The 12,204-nt window shown below is 43.2% G+C and overlaps 1 protein-coding gene across 2 annotated transcripts in view; it reads left to right on the top strand.

Moving 5' to 3' along the window:
- The first annotated feature begins 4,632 nt into the window (after window positions 1-4,632).
- The window catches only part of LOC147360147 (uncharacterized), a 28,786-nt gene continuing 21,214 nt past the window's right edge, over window positions 4,633-12,204 (top strand). For both annotated transcript variants that reach the window (XM_086331611.1, XM_086331610.1), the window contains exons 1-6: window positions 4,633-4,771; window positions 7,168-7,251; window positions 8,459-8,530; window positions 9,570-9,668; window positions 10,170-10,253; window positions 11,335-11,406. In XM_086331611.1, the coding sequence (XP_086187737.1) occupies window positions 4,678-4,771; window positions 7,168-7,251; window positions 8,459-8,530; window positions 9,570-9,668; window positions 10,170-10,253; window positions 11,335-11,406 (505 nt within the window). In that variant the 5' untranslated portion in view covers window positions 4,633-4,677. The remainder of the gene's footprint in view (window positions 4,772-7,167; window positions 7,252-8,458; window positions 8,531-9,569; window positions 9,669-10,169; window positions 10,254-11,334; window positions 11,407-12,204) is intronic.

Raw genomic sequence — 12,204 nt, 5'->3', positions numbered from 1 at the left:
CCTTCTTGCTTCTCAACTAAACCTTCCTCGGCTGAAATCTGCCTCTTTCCTCTCTCCCATATGAGTACTTGCTTTACTTCTGTCTCAATTAGTTGGCTCTAAGCACCATGAGAGCAAGTCTTCCCTTTATCCCTAGAACTTTGCACGGCTCCAGGCACAAAGGGTACAGTCCATGAATATTAAAGTACAGATGGAAACAATGCAGGAGAAAAGCTCCTCCAGTCTGGAGTGAACGTGGAGCCTGAAATCTGAATTCCTGATTCTTGCTGTAATCTTCTCCATCACTGCATCCTCACCTTCATCCTCCACCCCACCAGCACTTTGAAAGCCTTGGGAACGTGGCTGCCTGGATGCTGCCAGAGAGGCTGGGACCACCTGATATTCTTACGAGTATGATGTGACATTCATGAAGTCATGCCCAAAATCTTTGATGCATCATCTGTGTTAATACCAAATAGATTTGCCTGGGTGGTGTTCATATGTTTGTTTGTTAGTGATTTTAAAATATCTAGTGACACTTGACAAACAGCCAAATGTCTTTCTCCTGATTTTCAGCTGTTTGTCTTCCAGAAAGTTATTTTTCCATAGCTGTAGTTCGGTATCTTCATCTCTGAAAAAGGAATAATGATAGTTAATTGATAAGATTGTTAAAGAAGAGCAAGCTATCTTTTTATCAACACTTACATGAACCCACCTCACAGGTCACAATTTTAAATGCCCTCCAGGACAAGTGAGTAATGTGCATTTAAGTATTTGGAGTCGGGTGGAGGCAGGTGGACCATAAGGAACGCTGGGGATGATTGAAACTGGAGAGAATGTGCCCCTCCTGAAAAGAGAGCCACTCTTGTTAGCTTAGTTCAGGGTTTTGAAAGTGTGGTCCCTTAAGCAGCACCCTCAGTGCCTTGGAAACCTTGTTGATGCAGCTACTCAGGTCCCACCATGTGCTACTGAATCCAAAGTCTGGGGGTGAAGATCTCAAATCTGTGTTTAGCCAAATGGTTAAGGGATTCTGATGCTCACTCACATCGAGACCCACAGTCCTTATTAAATACCAGGACTGTAATGCCAATTGGGTTACTTGTCCTGCACTGATAGAAATTTTTTAAATTAAATCTCCCATTGTGAAGTCTTATAAATGCCTAAAATTGTAAAATCACCTCTGTGAACTTATATTACATATAGTCTAGCCAGACGTGTAACCTCTAGTTTACGCTCCCTTTTAATCTCAGACATAATTTCAAAAAAATATACCATGGGGCTTAAAAAGTCAGGTCCTCTGTGTCATGTAGCAAGAAAACAATCACCCATAACTCAGATGTGAAAGTACCTCTCCGACGGCACAGCATCTGAAATATCTAAAATCTTATCTCTGCCCCGGTGCATTCCATCCATTTGAAGATGTGGCCTTAGATAGCATGGAATTGAAGATTCCCATTATTCAGATGGAGATACTGAGGAACAGAAGCAGAGATATGACTTGGGGTCCCAGAGGGTTGGCATCACTTGTCTTCATCCAGTGTACATCCACTGTTTGTTCCTGTCCTGCAATTTCTCTAAAGAGGCCTGCCTGCAGGTTTCTAATTAGAGACTACACTTACATGAGCAAGGAGCATGGAGGTGGAGTCAGAACTGGCCCATCAGGGGGCTTGCAGAACTGGGGGCGTCTAATTTTGACCAGAGTAAGGAGGACAATGGGAGAAAAAGACATACCAATGAGAGAGGAGAGGAGACAAAAGAGGAGTTTCTTTTGGGGAGAGTCTCAGCCACTCTGTGGTCTCAGATGCAGACATTGAGGCAGGAAGAGGGGCAGGGCCAGAGCGCCTCCTGAATGTGAATCCTAGTTGTACCATCCGCGGGTTGTGTGTCCTGAGCAAGTGGCTTTACCTATCTGAGCCTCTCCTTTCTGCTTGACACTGTGGTATGAGAATCCCAGATATTGTAGGATTGACATGAGGCTAAATGAAATCATGCACATGGAATGTCTCAGGAGAGAGGGACTCTCCATTCACAGCGGCTTCTTTTGTGAGTCGCCCACTCCTGGTGCACATGTGTACTAAGCCAGCTTGGTATTGAGAGCTCCTGCCATTCTCAATGGTGCTCTATGTTTGTAACTACAAGTAATAAACTAGAGTGAGTGAAGGGATGGTGGGTGTGACATGTGTGCACTCTAATTTACAGCTTGCATTGCAGCAGAATGCATGTGCACAGACTCTAAGTCAGATCGCTGGGCCCAAATCCTCTCTCTACAAGCTATGATCTAAGCAAATTACTTTATTTCTTGTTATCTCAGGTACCTCCTCAGTAACACACAGATATGTCAACAGTTTCTCCCCTTTTCTTTAAAGATTTCTTAGGATTAGATGAATTTTATGTTTCATGTGTCTAGGATAATGCCTGCTACAATGAAGAATTTAAATTTTAATTAGAGTAATTACTCATTACTGTTATTGTTACTACTACAAAGATTTTGACTTCTAGGGAGAAGGAATATATGTCTGTTGCATCCATTGCTTCCATGGCAACCACATGAGTATGCCACATGGATCTCAGGTAACACCTGAAGACACGGGGTTCTGAGAGGCTTAAACCCTCAGGCACAATGTTAGGAAAATGCAGAGCTGGTACCCAAACCGAGGTCCTATGTCCCCGTTACCACTGAGGGAGAGAGCAGGAGGAAGGGGGTGGCTACTGGTGGTCTTCCGAGGTCCCCTGATGTCCACTCAGGCAGACAGCTCTTTCCTGTTGGTGAAACCAGATGAGGGGTGACTGTTGGTACAGGTTCAGCTCCCTGCTTTCCCTCGTCCACAGAAATTAAAAGACATGGGCTTCTGTGAGTTGAATTTGGGGAGGGTTTCAGAAAGCTGGCTTTGTCTGGATGGATGATGTTTAGGAAATGGAGTAGTTCTCTGAGTATCTTAATCTTAACTTCAAGAAGGAAAGACTAGATAGAGGTTTGATCTGTACCTGGCCAAGAAATAACACTCACACAAGATAAGATGTTTGATCATATTGGTGATTTGTGTAATGTAGCTCTTTTGCTCAGTGCTCAAGCATGATTATCCAACTTTCACCAATCCAGTATGGTCTCATCTGATGTTGAAGCTTCGTAAAATGTTTATGTTGAGCAGGAGAACAGAAGGGCTGTTGGTGGTACCAGCTCAGGTCTTGGAACTCAGAGGTTGCTTTTCTCTTTCTCTATCAATCTCAAAGGATCGTGATGAGAGTGAAAGAGATGTATTTGTTAAATGCTTTGTTCAAATGTTAGCAGAGTAACCATTTACTGAATGTCAGATATGATAATAGTGATAGTAATACCACATTATTGCTGTTGTTCAGTCACGCAGGTGTGTCCCACTCTTTGCGACCCCATGGAGAGCAGCACACCAGGCCTCCCTGTCTCTCACCACCACCCAAGTTTGCCCAAGTTCATGTCCATTGCATCGGTGATGCCATCCAGTAATCTCTTCCTCTGACACCCTCTTCTCCTTCTGCCCTCAATCTTTTCCAGCATCAAGGACTTTTCCAATGAGTTGGCTGTTCACATCAGATGATCAAAATACTGGAGCTTCAGCTTCACCATCAGACCTTCCAATGAGTATTCAGGGTTCATTTCCCTTAAGATTGACTAGTTTGATCTTGTTGCTGTCTAAGGGACTTCAGGAGTGTTCTCCAGCACCACAGTTCCAAAGCATCAATTCTTTGGCACTCTGCCTTCTTTCTGGTCCAGATCTCACAAGCATATGTGACCAATGAGAAGACCATAGACTTGACTATATGGAACTTTTTGGCAGAGTGATGTCTCTACTTTTCAACACACTGTCTAGGTTTGTCATAGCTTTGCTAAAAAAAGAGAATCTTCTTCTGATTTCACACCTGCAGTCACCAACCACAGTGATTTTAGAGCCTAATTAGGGTAAATCTGTCACTACTTACACATTTTCCCCTTCTATTTGCCATGAAATAATAGCAGATTCCATGATCTTAGCTTTTTAACTATTTAGTTGATGAAACCAGATGAGGGACAACTGTGGGTCATGCTGTGAATACATGATCAGCTCCCTGCTTCTCCTCAGTCTCTCCCCTTATTCGTTTTTTGATGCATAAACAGGGTTAGAGCCCAGGTTGACTTCACCTTCACCAGCTAAGTTCCTGCCTGGACAAATGTCTGGTAAAGTGCATGTGTCCATTCACGGGAGAAGTTGTGGCAATGGTTGTAGGAAGGTGACCTGTATCACACCTGTCATCTGAGGTAGGTGATGGGGGTCAGGGCATTGAGATCCAGGTGAGACGACTCATGCAGAAGGCTGAAATGGAGAACCTGGGCTAACACATTGCTAGTCACTTATCTGTCTTCTGATCTACTCTCAACCACTTACTTATCATCCATCACATGCCAGGCACTGCTCTAGGGGCTGGGATGATCCCTCCATCTGTCTGATCACAATCTGTGTTTACATGAGACCCACAGGCATCATCAAGTCTGAGAATTGTTCTTACTGGATATTTGACCCCTGCAGACAGAAGCAGGAGGCATGGTTAGGTAGGGAGATTACGCAATAAACAGCTCCTCCCCTTGCCCACCCCCCTCCTCATCACCTGATCCCACCCCTCAGCCAGCATATTAAAAGCTCAGTCTGTCCTCAGCATCCTCAGGAGCCCTCCTGGAAGGCTACCAAGATGAGACAGCTCTGCCTCTCCGCAGCCCTCCTCGTCCTCCTGGTTATCCTGGTGGACAGCACCCCACTGAATATACACCATATCCAGGATGAAGGTAGGTCCGGCCTCACCTCTCTTCTACAGCTTTCGGGAAAACAATGGAAGTCCATGAAAGTGGGTGGGGCAGGTGTGGATTGGGTGTTGCCAACCGTCTTCGGATTTCTCTGTCATGCTGGCCAGGATTTTTGTTTGTTTCTTTGGTTTTGGCAGCACTGGTCTTCCTCCCTATTCAAGAGTATTCTCTAGTTCCGGAGTCTTCCCTCTGGTTGCAGAGTGTGGAATCTCACTGGGGTGGCTTCTCTTGTTGCAGATCAGGGGCTCTAGGCATCTGGGCTCAGTAGTTGCAGTTCACCTTCTTAGTTGCCGCAAGGCAAATGGAATCTTCCCAACAAGGGATAGAACCCAAGCCCTGTGCATTAGCATGTGGATTCTTTCCTACTGGACTACCAGGGAAGTCTTTAGTTGCAGACTTTTAACTCCACTGACATCATGACTCTCATGAGGATATTTATTAAACTTTTGTATTTATTAGAATTTTATATCCATCTATCTATCTATATCTATGTCTATATATGTGTCCCAAAATTCTGCCAGATCAGGGGCCCCATTTCTGAGAATCTCTATTCTTGTTCCCTGCTATGTCTGTGAACCTCGCTGTAGTGCAGTAATAAAAGTAAGTAAAGTGAAAGTTGTTCAGCCGTGTCCAACTCTTTGAGACCCCATGAACTCTATCATCCATGGAATTCTCCAGGCCAGAATACTGGAATGGGATCCCTTTGCCTTCTACAGGGGATCTTTCAAACACAGGGATTGAATCCAGGTCTCCCGCATTGCTGGTGGATTCTTTACCAGCTGAGCCACCAGGGAAACCCTGTATAGTAATAAAAAGCTTAAAATTTGAACCATCTCTTAGCTAATGGCCCAGGTCTCCTAAAACTCTTGAGGTTTCCTTACTTTAGATGTTATGAGATGAGTAACAAAAGGCAGCTCAAGGTAACCTTGAGGTGTGGTTTGTGTCCAAGAAACCACAAGCACCCATTTAATGTTTACAGTTTTCAACAGCTGCCACTCCAGCACCTCTGAGGAGAAGGGAGGAAACTGAGAGTGAGATCAATCACAGTGGCTGATAATCCAACCAACATGCCTGCTTAGTGAACCCTAGGGAGAAATACATAAGAACTGGGCTCAGAGAGCTTGTGGGTTGGCGAATATAGGAAGTTGAAGTGAGGGTGCTGTGCTCACTAGGGCACAGAGGCTGGGGACATCTCCCTCTCCCTTTGCCCTGCACATCTCTTCCATTTTGCTGCTTCAAGTTATATTTTGTACATTAATCTGTGAATAGTAAGCAATGGTTTCCCGAAGTTCAGCCACCGGTTCTGTTGAGTTGTTGAATTTGAAGTTGGGGTCATAGACTTGCCTGCCCCTCCATTTTAGTTATTTGGTCACAAGCATGATTGACTCAGGATCTCATGGCTGGCATCTGAACTGAGGACAGTCTTGAGCCCCCAGCCTTCAGAATCTGCAGTAACTCCATCGATTCCCATCAGAAGTAAATGGACTTGTTGAACACCCAGTGGGTGTTTGGGGAATTGGCTGCTGTTGGTAGACACACCGCATATTTGGTGTGAGGGAAAAACCCAGAATCACTCTCCCCTGTGACTGGCGGTTCAGGTGATGCTTCAAAGAGGGGGAGCAATGGAAGTACATATTGCACCCATAAATTGTTTCCAGTTATCTGTATTTTCAGAGTTCCTGGGATAATCAAGGACTGTATCAAATAGGTTGTAACATGCCAGAATCTTGTCCTGGCCCTGAAACACACATGCCATGTCCTGGGGCAAGTCATCTGCAATTTTCTCACCAGAACAGGGGATACATGTTACATGGCTTTTTGAAAAGATTAAATTAAAATTTAATTAATTTTAATTTAATTAAATAATTAATTTATTAAAACAATTAATTAAATTAATTAATTAAATTAAATATTTAATTAAAATAAATTGAATTACATTTAATTCATTAAATTATTTATTTTAATTAATTAAAATAAAAATTGAATTACATTTCATGGTGAATTTTGTGCATGCTCTGCCAAGATGTATTACTCTAAAAAAATTTCTTTAACTATTTAGTTTGGGAAACAAAGAATATTTATGTGTCAGATAATGAGTATTCCTCTATCTGAAAAATAATCAGAAAGATCTGGGATGAATTGTCTGCAGGAAATGTAAGAAACAACCAGTTGAAGGTTGACTCCTGATACTAAAGCTGAGACATTATTAGGAAAGTCTCCAGGCCCTTTCCCATGTTCCCTTTTGACTATTGTGTATTATCCATATGTTTTCCCTCCTTTGTACATTGTTGACTACTATTTTATTATCCATATTTGATCCTTGTTTTAGTTCATAAACCAGGCATCCTAAAACTCTTGGAATTTACTGTCTTTCATAGGTCTGGAGACAAACCACACACGGGAACTTGAGAAGCGTTCAGTAGTAAATGTGGTTAAAAGTGTCCTTGGCAGTGTGATTACAGGTTTGAGCTTTCTGCACTTCTGGGGAAAGGACAGGGCACTGAGATTGGGAACAGTCCCCACTGGCCAATGATTTAAGCAAAATACCTGTTTGATGAAACCTCAAGAAGAATCCATAAATGCGGGTATTCAGAGAGCTTCTGGGGTGTTAAAACAGGGAGGGTGGTGATGTGAGGGCCCTGTATTCTCTAGGACATGGAGGCTCCCCACAACTCCACTTCCACTTTGCCTTGCACATCTACTCATTTTGGTGTGCCTAGAATTATCCTTAATAACAAGGTGTGACCGCTATGTGAATAGTCTTCCTGAGTTTGGTCATCAGATTAACTGAGTTATTGAACTTGGAGGTGGGGTAACGGAACTTCCCAGTTTTAGACACTTTGTCAAATCATGAGGGATGGGCCCACATGGCTGGCATCTGAAGTGAGGACACTTCTGAGACCTCAACATGCAGAATGTACGTTAACTCCCCTGATTTCCTATCCGAATTAAATTGCATTGTTGCACACCCAGTGGGTGTTCGGGGAATTGGATATTGTTTCTAGAGACACCACATATTTGGTGTCAAGGAAACCCAACTCACTCTCCCTTGTGCTTTGGGAGCTCAGGTGAGTGCTGGGCCAGGGGAGTAATGAAAGTGGGACACTGCACCCAGAAGCTGTCACCGGTTACCGGTATTTTCAGAGTTCCTGGCAGAATAGGATAGTGTATCAGTTGGGTTGTATCTTGTTCAGACCCTGTCACCCTCATGCCATGTGTCCTCCAGCAGGTCAGCCATAGTCCTCATCTGAACAGCAGATAAGTGCTGCATGAGTTCTTGGAAAATATTACAAGTCATAAATATAAACAGCTTATTCACATTTCATGACCATGCTTGGTCATTTTACACTAGGATATGTTCATGAATGATTTCTATACCTGCTTACTAGGGGCCGAAAGAAAAAATATTTATGGGCCAAGTAATAATTATCCCTCTATTTAAAATTTAATCACACAGACCTGGACCACCCAGACGAGGAAATGTTGGGAAAGCATAAAACCCACCCTTTGTGTGGTTGGCTCATGGGGCCAAGGCTTGTACAATATTAGACAATTCTCCAGGCCTTTTTCTTTGTCCCATTTGAATATCGTTTTATTGTTCATATTTGAATGTTGTCCTGGTTCATAGTCCAATATTCCTGAAAATTTTGAAATCTCCGTCTTTCACAGGTACTAAGATTATTGGAAATGGAGCCAGTATACTGACAGGATTGGCTGAAATAGTCAAGAAAGCACTTAAAGGTTAGGACTTTCTGCTCCTCTGGGGAGAGAGGAGGGCACTGAGCCTGAGGTCAGTCACCACTGGCTGACGATTCAACACATATGACTATTGACTGGAACTTCATATAAAGCCATAAATATTGGCTCAGTGAGCTTATGAGGTGGGAGGAAATGGTTGTGAGGTGACGGTGCTCTGCTCAGGAGGACACAGACACTCTGTCCAACCCCATTCCTCCTGTGCCATAAAGATCTCCTCCATTTCACTGTTTCCGAGATTTTTCCTGGACATTAATCTGAGAAAGGTGATTAAGAGTTTTCCTGAGAATGGGGACTGGTTCGATTGAGTTTTTAAGCATAGAGGTGAAATCATGGAAATTTCAGGTTTAAGTCACTTGTTCAGGAAGATGATAATTTGAGAAGACATGGTGGGCATCTGAAGTTAAGGCAGTCTTCCTATCCCAAACTGTGTCATCGGCACTAACTCCACAGATGTGGTATCAGAAATCAATTGAGAGTGGGCAGCCAACTGGGTGTTGGGAATTGGGTGGTTGGTGGAAAAAATATGTATTTGGTGTCAGGAAAAAACCCAGACTCACCCTCTCCTATGATGTGAGGGCTCAGGTGAGGCTGGGGGAGAGGTGAGTAGTGAAAGTAAGACCCAGGACCTGGAAACTCTCCCGAGTTCTCTGTATTGTCGAGTTCCTAGCCAATCAATAGTGTACTATATGGGTTGTGACATTATCGTATAATGTCTTGACCAGGCAACCCACATGCTTATTCCTGGGCAAGTCATCAGCAGTTTCCTCACCTGACAGGGGAAACATGTTACATGAGTTCTTAGAACAGATGACGAGTTATGAAAGGAAAGACTTTATTCATGTGTCACGAACAGATTTGTCCATTTCCCACCACGATGTGTTAATCTGAAAAAAAAGTTCTCTACATACTTGCTGTGGCCAAATAATTATATTCCTCTGTCAAATAATGTTTATTCCAGTATTATTAAGATAATACTGGACCAGGCTGAAAATTTACTTCTGAAACTTACTCTCTTTCATAGGTCAGGTGATGATTTCGGGAATACAATTCGATAACCATACACAAGAGGAACTGCCAACACTCGAGATTGAATACTCAACACTCAGTGAGGAGATCAAAGGTTTGTAGTGTCTGCACCTTGGGGAAGAGCGAAGGGCACTGAGATTCAGATCAATGATCAAAGACCAATGATTCACTCAATAAGTATCTTTCTTGAAACCTCAACAGTGCATAAATATTTCATGGTGAATCTCGTGCATGTTCCACCAAGATGTATTAATCTTAAATTTCTTTACCTAGAATTTGGGTCACAAAGAGTATTTGGGTGTCAAATAATGAGCATTATTCTATCATGAAATATAATTAGAGCAAGCTGGGATGAATGTCCTGCAGGGAATATAAGAAACAGCCCTGTGTAGGTTGACTCTGGATACCAAAGCTGAGACATTATTAGGAAAGTCTCCAGGCCCATTCCCACATTCTGTTTTGACTATTGCATATTATCCTTAGTTGTTCCCTCATTTGTCCAGTGTTGACAACTATTTTATCATCCATATTTGATCGTTGTTTTTAGTCCATGGACGAGGCCTCCTGCAACTCTTGGATTTATTGTCTTTCCTAGGTGTGGAGACAATCCATAAACAGGGCATTGAGAAGCGTGCAGTACTACCTGTGGTTAAAGGCATCCTCGGTGGTGTGCTTAAAGGTTTGTTCTTCCTGTACCTCTGGGGAGAGGAGAGGGCATGAGACTGGGAACAGTCCTCACTGGCCCATGAGTCAATCAAAATTCCTGTTTAGTGAAACTGCAAGAAGAATCCATAAATGTGGGCATTCAGAGAGCCTCTGGGCTGTTAAAACAGGGAGGGTGGTGATGTGAATGTCTTACTGAGTTTGGTCATGAGATTAACTGAGTTATTGAACATGGAGGTGGGTTAATGGAACTTCCCAGTTTTAGACACTTTGACAAATAATGACGAATGGGTGCACATGGTTGGCTCCTGAACTCGGGACAATACTGAGACTCAACATGCAGAATGTATGTTAACTCCCCCGATTTCTTCTCTGAATTAAATTGCCTTGTTGCACACCCTGTGGGTGTTTGGATAACTGGATGTTGTTTCGAGAGACACCACATATTTGGTGTCAAGGAAACCCAACTCACTCTCCCTTGTGCTTTGGGAGCTCAGGTGAGTGCTGGGCCAGGGGAGTAATGAAAGTGGGACACTGCCCGCAGAAGCTGTTACCAATATCAGTGTTTTCAGAGTTCAGGGCAGAATAGGAGAGTATATCAAGTGGGTTGTGACAGGGTGTATCTTGTTCGGACCCTCTCACCCTCAAACCATGTGTCCTCCGGCAAGTCATGTATAGTCCTCATCTGAACAGCTAATAAGTGCTGCATGAGTTCTGGGAACATATTTTGAGTCATAAATATGAAGAGCTTATTCACATTTCATGGCCATGTTTGGTCATTTTACACCAGTAAATCTTCATGAAACAGTTCTCTACCTACTTACTTGGGGCCAGAAAGAATGAATATTTATGGGGCAAGTAATGATTATCCCTGTATTTAAAAATTAATCACATAGACCTGGACCACTGAGAACAGCAACTGCCAGGAAAGCATGAAACCCAGGCCTTGTGGTTGGTTCATGGACCAAGGCTTGTACAATATTAGAAAATTTTCTGTGCCTTTCCTCTGTCTTACATTTTCCTATCGTTTTATTTCTCATATGTGAACATTGTCCTGGATCATGGTACAATATCCCTGAAATGTTTGTCTTTCCTAGGTGTCAAGATTTTCGAACAGGGAGCCAGTATACTAACAGGATTGGCTGAAATCATCAAGAAAGCACTTAAAGGTTAGGACTTTCTGCTCCTCTGGGGAGAGAAGAGGGCACTGAGCCTGAGGTCAGTCACCACTGGCTGATGATTCAATACATATGAGTCTTGAGTGAAACCTCAATAAAAATCCATAAATATTGGCTCAGAGAGCTTATCAGGTGGGGCTAAACGGTCATGAGTTGAGGGTGTTCTGCTCAGAAGGGCATGGAGGCTCCCCATCCAACTCCACTACACCCATACCCTAAAGATCTCCTCCATTTCACTGTTTCTGAGTTACTCTGAGAACAGTGATTAAGAGTTTTCCTGAGTTTGTTCACAGTTTGATTGAGTTTCTGAGCATGGAAGTAGAGTGGAAATTTCGAGTTTCAGTCAGTTGTTCAGAAAGATGATAACTCAAGAACACATGGCTGGCACCGAAGTCTGGGCAGTCTTGATACCTCAACCTGTGGCATTGGCACTAACTCCACAGCTATGGTATCCAAGGTCAATGGACACTGGGTGGCCTGTTGGGTGTTAGGAATGGATGATTGTGGAAAAACCATATATTTGGTGTCAGGAAAAAACCCAGACTCACCCTTCCCTGTGATTTGATGGCTCAGGTGAGGCTTGGGGAGTGGTGAGTAGTGAAAGTAATCCCCTAGACCTGGAAACTCTCACCCGTTCTCTGTGTTGTCGAGTTCCTAGCCAATCAATAGTGTATCATATGTGTTGTGACGTCATCATATATTGTCTTGACCAGGCAACCCACATGCTTATTCCTGGGGAAGTCATCTGGAGTTTCCTCATCTGACAGGGGAAACATGTTACATTAGTTC

Source organism: Bos grunniens, chromosome 13 (assembly GCF_055505025.1).
Source record: "Bos grunniens cultivar Pamir isolate PY7600 chromosome 13, Bosgru_T2T1.0, whole genome shotgun sequence".
Classification (NCBI taxonomy): Eukaryota; Metazoa; Chordata; class Mammalia; order Artiodactyla; family Bovidae; genus Bos; species Bos grunniens.
Note: the sequence above shows the minus strand (reverse complement) of the source record. Positions and strands in the feature narration are given on the sequence as shown.